Source organism: Melanotaenia boesemani, chromosome 1 (assembly GCF_017639745.1).
Source record: "Melanotaenia boesemani isolate fMelBoe1 chromosome 1, fMelBoe1.pri, whole genome shotgun sequence".
Classification (NCBI taxonomy): Eukaryota; Metazoa; Chordata; class Actinopteri; order Atheriniformes; family Melanotaeniidae; genus Melanotaenia; species Melanotaenia boesemani.
In genome coordinates this window covers 32,359,754-32,373,503 of record NC_055682.1, presented here as the reverse complement: position 1 = coordinate 32,373,503, position 13,750 = coordinate 32,359,754, and the positions used below count along the sequence as shown (strand labels likewise).

Below are 13,750 nucleotides of genomic sequence, written 5' to 3'. Positions count from 1 at the left end.
CATTTATATTCTAAAGAATCAAGTTAATGAGGTCAAGACTGCACATATCGTAGTATGCTTTCAAAAATTAAAACCCACAATGAAAGTTTGACATGTCTCAGATTTATTTTCTCATGAGTTTTCCTTTTTTAAGACAAAAAACAGCATATAGGAAGTAATTATTATATGGATGTTTGCTTTCCTTCAGAAGCTAACTTGTTAGAAAAAGAGGTAGCATTTGTAAAACCCTTAAAAAGTGATTAAACAGACTAAAATGTTAAAATGTACACATCTTACAGCTCCTTAAAAAGAATAAAAATCAAATATTTATGAAGCCTGTTTATTCAACATGTAGGAAACATCAGGGTGATCATTTTGATTTAGTTTGTTATCAACTACCAACAACTGGCAGAAAAGAGAGAGCCACAGCTATGAAGGCTGAAACAAACAGGATGTTAAGTATCAACCTGCTGATAAAGGAGCTGTGGCATTTCTTTCCATGGCCTCTGCTTCTGAACCATTGCACCACCTCATCCAGGTTGTACTCCTGTGGCTCATAACCAAGCTCAGCTTTGGCCTTTCCCAAGCTGAAGTAATGCGTAACGCCGGTTTTATACACCTCTGTACGTGTCAGCAGTGGTTGGAAGTTGTACAAGGGGCCGATGAGATGGTGAATCATTTCTGTGAGAAAGGCAAAAAAGTAAACCAGAGAGATGGGAAGGCGCAGCTTGGGGAAAGGATAGCCCAAGCCTTCCACCAGAGGTCTGAAGAATTCAAAATTGTTGACAGGCCTGCCATCTGAGATGAAGTAGGCTTGGCCAGCAGAGCGGTGCTGCTTCTCTGGGGTCAGAGCCTCTGCAGCTAGCTCATGTGCTGACACCAGGTTATCCACATGAACAAACTCCACCAGGCTGCCGGGGTTACCATAAACAAACCTGAAGATCCCTCTTTCAATATAGCCAACTATCCTAGGCAGGTGTCTCTGCTCTCCAGGTCCGTAGATACCTGCTGGTCGCAGGGCACAGGTTCTGAGCAACCCAGAGCTGCCCTTCAGTGATGTGCCATTGGCCTTTAGTACTGCCATCTCAGCCAGAGACTTGGTCCTGGAGTAGTGATCTGGGTGAAGATGGAGAGGCAGATACGGGAGGCTTTCATTCCCATTTTCTATTACTTGACCTCCGAAGATCACGTTGAAGGTGCTGGTGTAAACCAGCCTGGATACTCCGTGCTCAATGCAAGCCTTTAATATGTTCTCTGTGCCTTGAACATTGACCGCCTCTATCAGATCCCTATTCAGCTGCTCCCTACCAGACATGCCAAAAGAAGCAATGTGGAACACACAGTCCACACCAGCGATGGCCTTCCTAATTTGACCATATTCACGTACATCGCCTTGCACAAACACAACGTCTTCAGGCACTCCTTGGCTTGGAGGGATGGTGTCAAACAGAACGACTTTGGCTCCCTTTTTGTGCAGAGCGGAAGCAAGGCTGCAAATAAACACATTTAATAAATATCTCACTGAAACTTATACAAGTCCTTCATTTGATAATTCCATTTTATGATAAAATACAAAATCTGCATGCTTCTGTACTCTGTAATCCTCACTTATTTTGTGCATCTTTAACGAGGATATCTGAGAAAACTGGCACAACGCTGCCACCTTGTGGTAAAACAGCATAACTGCACAGGGCAACTCTACCATGGTTATTTAGCAATATGTGAAACAGTTAAGAGGAAACGGCTATCAAGAAAGTTTTCTTACCGAGAGCCAAAATATCCACACCCTCCAGTTATTAAAAACCTGTTAGCTTGTACGATTTCCATTTTGTGAAGCATTATCTGTAAGTCAATAAGATAATGGAAAATTAGAACAAGTTTTTAACATGCAGACGTGCAGACTCATGAAAAAGAAAAAGAAAAAAAACAAGAGAATCACCACAGCAAAGTAAATAAAATCACGAAGAAAAAAGTGCAGCATTATTTATAATTCTTCAATTTTTTTCACTTAAACTAAAAACAAAAAAATATTTATACATTTATGTAATTTCACATTTAACTGTAAAAAACAAAAAAGTTAATATGCTCCATGCAAAATACTAAATATTTGAAAATCCAGACATTTCCTTTAAGACATGTTTCATTTTAAATTTCACCTCTGAAATTTTCCTGGTCTCTAGTCAATTTTCATAAATAGTTCATCAGATTGATTAGCATGGGAAGTAAGATAACTACTAGTCTTCTTGCGATTTATCACCATTTATTTTTATTATATTTGCAATTGGCTTTTAAAGAGTTAATTTTTTAGTCTTTATTGTTTAAATTTTTTTATTTATATGTGTTCTTTCATGTTATTTGCTCTGCAGAACATCTTGAATTGCTCGTATACATTAATAAGGTGCTCTATATATAAAGGTGAGTTGAATAGTGTTTTAAAATAGAAATGTGTTTTCAAAATTATTGACTGAGGGTGACAACAAATGTTAGATATGTATTTGTTCTATACAGTCAACGTTATATATGTGGCTAACCAGAGAGCAAAACATGTGCAGACACAGGGCTGGGGTAGTGTAGCCTAAAGTTTTAGTGGGCAACCCTCCGTTACCCTTGAGAACAGACCCACACTTTTAAAGCGTTAATTGGTTGATCAGTGGTCATTATTTGTGTTTATTCTGAAATTTAACTCATGATTAAAGTCTTTCATTAATCTGAGATAAAAAGATTTTCTTTAAAAATGCAGCAACAAATGCTTTGACCACAATACTTTCTATTTTAATTGTACAACATTAAGAAATGTAAGAAACTATTATTGAAATAAACCTGTAGTTTTTTTTGTTTTTTCACAGTGAAAATGGTTCAAAGGTGTTATCTAAAGGTTTCCAGGCATTACAAAAATCCCTGTGTCATACACTGCTTCTAACCAAAGATAATAATACTGCTTCACAATATACACTGCTCACAAAAATACAGATACATCAGATCTCAATATGAAGTTGGATATCTATACAAATAACGACAGGGCAATGTCTTAGGAACAAAAGGATGCCAAGTCTTTTACTGGAAATAAAAGTTTTCAGCCTACAGAGGGCTCAAATGTGTAGACACCCTAAAATCAGAGTGAAATGAAGATGTGGCAGGCTAGTCCATTTTTTCAAAAACTTAATTTCTGCAACTCAAAATGCTTTTCAGTATCTTGTGTGGCCCCCACGAGCTTGTATGCATGCTTGACAACGTCGCGGCATGCTCCTAATGAGACGACGGATGGTGTCTTGTGGCATTTCCTCCCAGATCTGTGTGAGGGCATCCCTGAGCTGTTGTACAGTCTGAGGAGCAACTTGGTGGCGCCTAATGGATCGAAACATAATGTCCCACACATGTTCTATTGGGTTTAAGTCAGGGGATCGTGAAGGCCATTCAATTGTTTCAATTCCTTCATCCTCCAGGTACTGCCTGCATACTCTTGCCACATGAGGCCGGGCATTGTTGTGCATTAGGAGGAAACCAGGACCTACTGCACCAGCGTAGGGTCTGACAATGGGTTGAAGGATTTCATCTCGATACCTTATGGCAGTCAGAGAACCATTTCCTAGGCAGTAGAGGTCTGTGCGTCCCTCCATGGATATGCCTCCCCAGACTATCACTGACCCACCACCAAACCTGTCATGTTGAACGACGTTGCAGGCAGCATAATGTTCTCCTTGTCTTCTCCAGACTCTTTCACGTCTATCACAGGTGCTCAGGGTGAACCTGCTCTCGTCTGTGAAAAGTACAGGGCGCCAGTGGCGGACTTGCCAATTCTGGTGTTCTTCAGCAAATGCCAGTCGAGCTCCACGGTGCTGGGCAGTGAGCACAGGGCCCACTACAGGACGTCGGGCCCTCAGGCCACCTTCATGAAGTCTGTTCCTGATTGTTTGGGTAGAGACATTCACACCAGTGGCCCTCTGGAGGTCATTCTGTAGGGCACGAGAAGTGCTCAGCCTGTTCCGCCTTGCACAAAGGAGCAGGTATCGGTCTTGCTGATGGCTTGAGGACCTTCTACGGCCCTGTCCAGCTCTCCGAGAATAACCACCAGTCTCCTGAAATCTCCTCCATGTTCTGGAGATTGTGCTGGGAGACACATTAAACCTTCTTGCTGCAGCACGTGTGGATGTGCCATCCTGGAGAAGTTGGACAACCTGTGCAACTTCTGTAGGGTTAAGGAATCGCCTCATACTGCCAGTAGAGATAATTACTCAAGCCAAAACCAGCACGAGTGAAAAATCAGCCAAAAAAGATCAAGAGGGAGAAACTTGAAATGACCTCCACATGTAAAACCAGTCCTGTTTTGAGGGTTTTCTGATTGTTGCCACTGTGGTGCACCTGTTGTTAATTCCATGAACACCAATACAGCTGAAAGTGATTAACGATGCCCTCAGCTGCTTAACCAACCAGAAAATTATCAGACAGGTTTAACTGATTTCATGCCAGGCCCAATAAAAAAAGTGTTCCTTTAATTTTTGTGAGCAGTGTAGTTAGTGACCACCCCACACTAACTTGGGTCTTGTCTTGACCACTCCATTAAAAATGTCCTGGATAGTCATTGCTTAAAGGTTTCTTCTTTCTTTTTTCTTAACTGCAAAAATGTGATAATTCTTTGTATCTTACTGATGACGCTAGTTTGTGTTGTACTACACAACATTACAAAGTGAACTGATATAAAATGACCTTACTAGCCTAAAGCAAAAAGCACAGATGTACTGCACTCAGTCTTACACACGTTTTCTAAACTTTTTAGGCAACACACCACGTCTCTGACTATGTAACAGATACTAAGATGCAACATGCGCACGTTGTAATGCATACCGTGTACTCTGGGCTGTTAGCTAGCTGACATTTCTTTGGCGGGACAAACCTCTACACAAGCCAGCAGGTACAAAATTAGGAAATTATCCGCCTTCTATCGCTCAAAGCTGCTCTGCAACACTGGACAGAAAGACGGCTTACTTCCTGGTACTGCGTGTTACGTAGAGACGTAACAGGACGTAGCAGGAAATACTGCCGAGGTTTCTTCATAATATTATGCGTTTCCGGATGAACAATTTGTTAAGTAAAAAAAAAGCGTAGGAAACCATGAATGGTTAAAAAATTAAATTATTTCATAGTTATAATTTATAAGGTATTAGAAATTATTATGAAATGTTACGTTGCTGTCATTTTTTGTGCATCTTAACTTTTGTTACGGAGATCAAACCGGAAGCTATATCCAATTTAAGTTAACTTTACAGCATCGTATTAAGAATAAATGTCTTCTGTTTCTCTTATATGTATGTATGTATACATATATATATATATATTATATTTCCTATAATATATAAAAACAAAACAAAATAGGAGTAAGTCAATATTACGTCTACACAGTAGATATTTGTCTTTATTATTAAACACATTATCTCTCTCTCTCTCTCTCTCTCTCTCTCTCTCTCTCTCTCTCTCTCTCTCTCTCTCTCTTTCTCTCTCTCTCTCTCTCATATATATATATATATATATATATATATAATGTTATGTTTCCTATAATATATAAAAACAAAGCAAAATAGGAGTAAGTCAATATTATGTCTACACAGTAGATATTTGTCTTTATTATTAAACCACATTATCTCTCTCTCTCTCTCTCTCTCTCTCTCTCTCTCTCTCTATATATATATATATATATATATATATATATATATATATATATATATAATCTGTTACACCTTAATATTATAAAACTATTTTTATCGAACAGACTCCATTACATGTGGTTTTATAGCACCCCTAGTGGTGTGACTTGAGTTTTACATAACAAATTAGAAAGTCTGCGTAAAACCTTCAGATAGCCACGTGATATTGTGTGTTATCTGATCAAAACTCCAAAAACACGCGCAAAGCTGCAGGTCACATCAAAGTCTAAAGGTAAGGGGTCATTTTAAAACCTGATTCAGCTTTTTTTCAGGATGGGTCGATGAACTGAAGGGCACAATGTGCAGCCAGCGCTGAGGCTGAGGCAGCCAGGGCGAGGCGTCGTCAACATCTAAAACGTGTCACTTTTCTGAAGTTAAATGTTGACGATTTTTTCTTTCTTTTTTTAATGTCTACATCACTATATTCTATTTTATGACCAAATTAAGCGTGTAACTGTCAGGAAATCAACTGAGTCTTTTTTAACTTCTGAAATAATTTTGCTTGTGTTAAGTCCCAATATACCAACAGTGATGAATTTCTAAGCAAATACTCATTATTAACATTTTATATGTAAATATTAGAATTTATATTTGTTCAAAATGTGGGGGGAAAGAGATAAATACCGATTTTCTTCGCGTTACGTTGTGGGTTGCCTGTTTGGTGACATATGGCTGTTTAGATAGCGGAGTTATACTATGCAGCTCTCTGCCAGATATACGCTTTAAAATGTGTGTAATGACGTGCATTTTATTGGCAACATGAATTTGGAGGAGTACTTCCAAAGAATTGGTTTCCATGACTACATATTTCTTGTTGCACTTTTTCCTTTAAAGCTTCATATACTGAAGTTACACTCAGAGCATCTCTGACATCTGAGAACTACTTACTGTATATCTAGTGAAAATTTCAACGTAATATCCTATAAACAAGATGCAACTAAGCAGCTGTGTTTACATCAGATTTTATCAGCGGCAGAAGTTTAAACTAGTCCAGAAACGCAACACCAAAGACGTCACAAGAAGGGACAGTGCAGATACTACTTCTTGAAGATGTTTCTTCAGTGTCTACTTGTTTTCAGGCTGCTGAGACTGATTTAAGAGTGGATGTGTGGATGTGTAACAGAGACATAATTAATCCATGTAATGTCCTGCATTTTACAGGCAACATGAATTTGGAGGAGTACTTCCAAAGAATTGGTTTCCATGGCTCTTATGATAAAGTGGATCTTGCTACACTGAAGTTGATCCACAAACTGCACGTCATGTCGATTCCTTTTGAAAACCTCAGCATTCACTGCGGTGAAAGGATCATCATGGACCTCGAGGTGATTTTTAAGAAGGTGGTGAGGAGCAGCCGTGGAGGCTGGTGTCTGGAGAACAACTTCCTGTTTGGATGGGTGCTGAGAGAAATGGGCTTCAACACCATAACCTTGAGCTCCAGAGTTTTCAACAGTATTCTGAATGACTTTGGCGCTCTTGATTCCCATCTCATTCACAAAGTCATCATTGATGGGAAGGCTTATATAGCAGATGTAAGCTTTGGGGTGTCATCCCAAGTACGGGAACCATTAGAGCTGATGTCTGGAAAGGACCAACCACAGGAAGCAGGTATCTTTCGTCTCATTGACAAGGGGGACATGTGGGTGTTGGAAAAGACTGGCAGAAAACCAGAAGTTGTTAATCCAGAGTTCACCACTTCAAGTCTGGTGAACAGGAAGGAGACAAAAATGATTTACTGCTTCACACTGGAGCCCCGTGAGGCACAATATTTCTTTGATACGAGCGACAGGCTCCAGAGAGACCCTGCCTCTCTGTTCACCAATAAGTCCATCTGCTCTTTGCAAACATCAAAAGGATTCAAAGCTCTGATTGGCTGGACCTACAGTGAGGTCACCTACAAACCTGAGGAAGGCACTGATGTGTTAGACATGAGAAACATAACCGAGGATGAGATAGACCAAGTTCTGAGGGAACACTTCAATGTGAAGCTGCAGAACAAACTAAAGCCTGTGAACAACACATCATTTTACACACTTTGAAAAGCTCTTCACTGAAGATTCATACAGAAAACACCATGACTGAAATTAACTAGCTGCAGTAAAATTTATATTAGTATTGAAACATGTATTACACTGCTTTAAAGTATTACCATTATTATATTAATCTGTTCTTTAAAGTTAGGGAGTGGAGGATGTGGTAGAAAAATAAGCTGAAAAACTCATACTTCTGTCATGACTAACTTATTAATTATTTAACATTACTAAGCACTCCTATATTTGTTTTTTTGAGTCTTGTTTGTATTTTGTTGTCATGCTCATAATATATTATCTTTCTTGGATGTTAAGGTTTATTTATCTTGAAACATGGCTGATTGCAGTGCAAACTAGAGCACACTTACCAGTTCACACACAAGCAGCTTCTCCATTCCTCCTAAACGCCAGTTCTATGTGTGTTACATAAAACAACCTAAACTGTGATGTTTGTGTGGAACTGATGTTTCAGTGTTATTCTAATAAACACACTATCCCAATGATTTAATGTGTGGATATTGCTTGCTGACATAAAAAAATAAAAAAAGGTTCTTTATGGCCACTTTAAAAAGAAAACTGAAATTATAAAATGTAAGACTTGCTTTCCTTTAAGATATGAATGACCTGATTTTTGCAAGTCAGAGCTTGTTATTTGACAATAGTTTTGGCTGCACACAAATGCTATAAGCCAAACAAATCTGAAGGACCTCACTGATGAAGACAGATAAGAATAAATCAGCTATTTCCCAGCCTTAGGTGGAAATGTGTGCTTTAGTCTAAGTTTTGCATAACAAGCACCTTAAGATGTTTAAAAGTTAAACGTTGATTGTATGACTCTTATTTTTCTAATATGCAAATCAACCAAACTACTTCAAAACCAAAACTAGTAAAATTCTGCTGCACCTTATTCATTTCTATGTTTTATGTGAATTGTTTTTACTTTATGTTGGATATTTGACCACAAACAGGTGTGATGAACAACTAAAATAAAGTATAATGTTTGCAGATATGCTCTGCTAGATAGTATATTAACCATGTTAGTTGGTATGTAGCCTCAAATTGTCATGTCTGCTTGAAAAACTAAACTTATGAGCCATTTCATATTTTATCTTCATGCTGAACTCTAAGTCTTCCAGTACAACGACTGTTGTCATCTGCAGAAAAACGCCCATCACTCTGCAGTTGTGGAGTGTTATCAGTGAAGAACAGGAAGCTGAGTACAGGAAACTGGTCTGCCGTTTTGTTGCATAGCGTGGAAACAATCACCTCTATCTTGAACATGAACAAAACAGATGCTGGGGATTTTAGAAGGGCCAGAAGTAAAGTTAAAGTACAGCAAAAACTATTTCCAACCTAGGAGATGATGTGGAAGTGGATGAGAGCAACAGATAGCACCTTGAAGTTCAACTGAACAACAAACTAGACTGGAAATGCAACACCAAGGCCATCTTCATGAAGGAACCAAGCAGACTCTACTTCTTGAGAAGGCTAAGATCCTCCAATGTCTGTATCAAGATGTTGCATAACCTCTGTAGTTCTGTTTAAGAGAGGGTTGTCTGCTTATATAGTCATCTGTTAGGGCAGCAATAACAGAGCCAGACTTAAAGAAACTGAACAAACTGATGAAGACGGCTGGTTCTGTGCTGGAGATAGCTCTGCTGGAGCTGATTGTATAGAAAAGACTGATACACAAGCTGCTGCACACAGTGGAAAATTCTGCACATGCTGCCAACAGCAATAGCCATGTGTATCAAGAACCTTAATTACTAGATATAGACTCTTAATTACTTTAATTAGTTAAAAAGAAATCCACTATAGCATTATGATTTCCCCCTAAGGTTAATTAATTAATTTAAATTTCATTTCAGATCTCAAACATCTGTAGCTGCAAAATGATTTAGATATATTAAACTAAGGGTGGGTATGTTTTTATTACTTTTCTTCAGGGAGCAGAACGTTTTGTTTAAAAAAAAAAAAAAGAACCGAAGGTGTATAATCACAGTTTATGGTAACAGCTGGCCTTCGTGAATCAGTAAAGTTGTTTCAAAGTCTAAAGTCTGCAGCTTCAGGAAGCCTGGATATGGTAGTCCAATGAAGCTTTGTTGCTTTTTTTTGTATGTTTAGCTGTGTTCTGTTTCACTCGGTAAGTCCCACAGGCAAATGATCAACTAAACCAAATAATGCACTATATAGTTGGTTGCTCAACCTCTTTATAAGTCACTGCTATTCAACGGTAAGAAGCTTTGTTGGATTTAATTTATTTCTTGTAAGAATACACAGCTTTTATTGCTCAGACGAGGTAAGGCTAAACTTTCCTGCTACATATTTCTTGTTGCACTTTTTCCTTTAAAGCTTCATATACTGAAGTTACGCTCAGAGCATTTCTGACATCTGAGAACTACTTACTGTATATCTGGGAAAAATTTCAACATAATATCCTATAAACAAGATGCAACTAAGCAGCTGTGTTTACATCAGATTTTATCAGCTGCAGAAGTTTAAACTAGTCCAGAAAGGCATCACCAAAGACGTCACAAGAAGGGACAGTGCAGATGCTACTTTTTGAAGATGTTTCTTCAGTGTCTACTTGTTTTCAGGCTGCTGAGACTGATTTAAGAGTGGATGTGTGGATGTGTAACAGAGACATAATTAATCCATGTAATGGCCTGCATTTTACAGGCAACATGAATTTGGAGGAGTACTTCCAAAGAATTGGTTTCCATGGCTCTTATGATAAAGTGGATCTTGCTACACTGAAGTTGATCCACAAACTGCACGTCATGTCGATTCCTTTTGAAAACCTCAGCATTCAGTGTGGTGAAAAAATCATCATGGACCTTGAGGTGATTTTCAACAAGCTAGTGAGGAGCAGCCGTGGAGGCTGGTGTCTGGAAAACAACTTCCTGTTTGGATGGGTGCTGAGAGAAATGGGCTTCAACACCACAACCTTAGGATCCAGAGTTTTCAACAGTATTCTGAATGGCTTTGGTACTACGGAGGATCATCTCATTAACATGGTTTTGATTGATGAGAAGGCTTATATAGCAGATGTAAGCTTTGGGGTGTCATCCCAAATATGGGAGCCACTGGAGCTGATGTCTGGAAAGGACCAACCACAGGCAGCGGGGGTCTTTCGTCTCATTGACAAGGGGGACATGTGGGTGCTGGAGAAGACTGGCAGAAAACCAGACGTTGTTAATGCTTCATTTACCAAGTCAAGTCTGGTGAGCAGGAAGGAGATAAAACAGATCTACTGCTTTACACTGGAGCCCCGTGAGGCTCAAGATTTCTTTGAGAGAAATCACATACTTCAAACAGATCCAACCTCTCTGTTCACTAACAAGTCCATCTGCTCTTTGCAAACACCAACAGGATTCAAAGCTCTGGTTGGCTGGACCTACAGTGAGGTCGCCTACAAACCTGAGGAAGGTATTGATGTGTTGGACATGAGGGACATACCTGATGATGAGATAGAGCAAATTCTGAGGGAAAACTTCAACGTGAAGCTGCAGAGCAAACTAAAGCCTGTGAACAAGAAAGCAGATTACACACTCTGAAAAGTTCTCACTGAGCGATCACACACAAAAAACAACTATTTTACTGATTGCTTTCCTGTTCGCAATCTGTATGAAATTTCCTATTTTTATATGTATGATGGGCAGATGCATATTTGGTGGAAAAATGAACCAAAGATCAGGTTGTATTGATAATGTAACAAGCTAGCTACCTAAAATTTCTAATGCTTTTAAAAAGTCTCATTTGTATTTTGTCTATTCAATCATATTTCTGTTTGAATGTTAACTTTTTTATTTACACAGCTGATGTGCAAACAAGACAGTAGTTATAAATGAATGCATCTAAGTTTGTGTAATACGTGAATACTCCATTTCGCCTCCGGCCTGCTCCGGACAGAAGGTCAGGTCTTGGTCATATAAACTCAATTCTAGATCAACAAGTGTTGCATAAAACAGCCAAAACTGGTGTTTACCTGATTCTTTCTTTTGTCTGATTTTGAGCCTTAACATAATAAACATACTTTGCAAATGGCTCACTATGTGGATCTTTAGTTATGACCAATTACTCACTTTACAAGAAGTATTTACTACATATTTTTCTTTAGGATTGCATGGTTGTGTTTTGATTAGCACCGTTGCCTTACAGTAATAAAGTTCTTCATTGGAACCTCGACTGGGTTTTTTCTGTGTTGAGCTTGCATGTTCTCCATGTGCATGTATGGGTTCTCTCTGGGTAATCCAGCCTCCTTCCACAGCACAAAAACATGCTTATTAGTTCAACTGGTGTCTCTAAATTTTTTTCTAGAAGTGAGTGTGAGCATGAGTGGTTGTTTTCTCTCTCTCTGTTGTCCCTGCGATGGACTGGCGACCTGTCCAGGGTGTACCCTGGCCCTAGGCAGATAGCATCAGTAAAATGGTTTTAAAGTCTAAAGTCTGCAGCTTCAGGAAGTCTATTGGTCATAGATAATGATGTCCAATGATGCTTTGTTGTTTTGTTTGTATATTTATGCTGTCTTTCAGTTAGTAAGTCACACATGGCTGGAGAAATGATTAACTAAACCAAATACAGTAAGGTTGCTCAGTCTGCTTATGACCTGGAGTTCTTCAGCGGTAAGAAGATCTGCTGGGTGTATTTTTTTTTCTTGCGTTTCATAAGAATAAACCACCTTTACTGCTCAAACTAAGTAAGTTTAATCATCCTTGCTGTGTATGATGCATATTTCTTCTTACATCATACACATTCACCCAATTTTAGTAGTTTCTGCAATCTCCTTAGATGTTTTCCCTGCTTGATGCATGTCAATGATTGACCCTTCTTAAACAGACTAACATCTTTTCCACACAGTTGTTTAATGAATGAGATGCTACTCATTGCATCACTTTGGGTTAAATAATTTGTTGCCACCTGAAAAATAATCACCCATGTAGTAATATTATAATATTATCCAGCAGGAGGCTCGTACCCATTTGCTTAGTTAAATCCAGGCGGCGATTTTTGTTTAGCCAGGTAGTGTATTTCAATTTGCCTTTGTGGATTGGTAAAGATGTTTTAAAGTCTTAACTCTGAAATTTTTTTATCTATTGGTCATTTTTGTGGTAATCTAGCAAAGTTTTGTTGCTGTGCTCCCCCTTGACTGCATCACATTTGAACAGGCAATTGATCAAGCAACCCAAACATTATCAGGTGTATGCAGTCAATGCTCCAGCAGCAGAAATATAAGTTGGCTTTCATTTACTTCATGTTTTTACACAACTATGTTCACTCAAAGTAGGTAAGGTTACACTTTTACATATTATTTCTTTTTATGTTGTCTAAGGCTGTATAATCAGAATTGGAGCACTTGCACCAAATATAATAAAACAGCAGCATCAGTTTTTGGGAAGTTTAAGGTCACAGAGATCGGTATGTAAATTTATGTCAAAGTCAGCTTTGTTGTTGAAATTAACTTAGCTTTTGTTCTCTCTGTGGTATAAACAAAAATGAATTAAAAGTAGAAAATATGGAAAATTTTAAATTTAGAAAATAGATAAAATGTTAAACACAATAAATCTCTAAAGCCCAATAAATCTCTCAATATTGTGTGTATTGGTTAACTGGTGAGCAGACTTATATAACAGATGTAAGCGTTGAGATATCTTGCCAGTTACAGGAACTGGTGGAGCTCAGGGGGACATGTGGGTACTGGAGAAGACTGATCGATAATGAGAGATTATAAAGCCAGAGCTTGTCTGGTGAACTGGAAGGTAAAATCCACTGCTTCAACTTAAAACCTTGTGAAGAGAAATAATACACATTTTAAACAGTTATAACTTCTCTGTTCAACAAAAACTCCATCTGCTCTTTGCAAACTCCACTGAAATTCAAAGGCTCAGCTAGCTGGACCTACAGTCAGGCCATCTACATACATGAGGAAGGTGTTGATTTGTTAGATGTGATGGACATAACTGAGGATGAAAAAAATAGTATAGCAATATAAAGCTGGAGAACAAGTTTAAGGCCATTAAAAAACAAAATCATAACAATAAA

At 38.4% G+C, this 13,750-nt stretch overlaps 3 protein-coding genes across 3 annotated transcripts; 2 read left to right on the top strand and 1 right to left on the bottom strand.

The window, feature by feature from the left end:
* Positions 1–82: 82 nt before the first annotated feature.
* Positions 83–4,964, bottom strand: sdr42e1 (short chain dehydrogenase/reductase family 42E, member 1). Its single transcript, XM_041993166.1, has 3 exons — positions 4,822–4,964; positions 1,745–1,821; positions 83–1,469 (listed from the first exon to the last, which is right to left on the bottom strand). The coding sequence occupies exons 2-3, from the start codon at positions 1,816–1,818 to the stop codon at positions 371–373; spliced, it is 1,173 nt and encodes a 390-aa protein (XP_041849100.1). The 5' UTR covers positions 1,819–1,821; positions 4,822–4,964; the 3' UTR covers positions 83–370.
* Positions 4,965–5,804: 840 nt separating this feature from the next.
* On the top strand, positions 5,805–8,211 carry LOC121636728 (arylamine N-acetyltransferase, pineal gland isozyme NAT-10-like). The gene is made up of 2 exons (XM_041980531.1): positions 5,805–5,910; positions 6,840–8,211. Exon 2 carries the CDS (start codon positions 6,845–6,847, stop codon positions 7,715–7,717), a length of 873 nt encoding a protein of 290 aa, XP_041836465.1. The 5' UTR covers positions 5,805–5,910; positions 6,840–6,844; the 3' UTR covers positions 7,718–8,211.
* Positions 8,212–10,168: 1,957 nt separating this feature from the next.
* On the top strand, positions 10,169–11,877 carry LOC121640615 (arylamine N-acetyltransferase, pineal gland isozyme NAT-10-like). Its single transcript, XM_041986403.1, has one exon. The coding sequence runs from the start codon at positions 10,261–10,263 to the stop codon at positions 11,263–11,265; it is 1,005 nt and encodes a 334-aa protein (XP_041842337.1). The 5' UTR covers positions 10,169–10,260; the 3' UTR covers positions 11,266–11,877.
* The last annotated feature ends 1,873 nt before the right edge of the window (positions 11,878–13,750 follow it).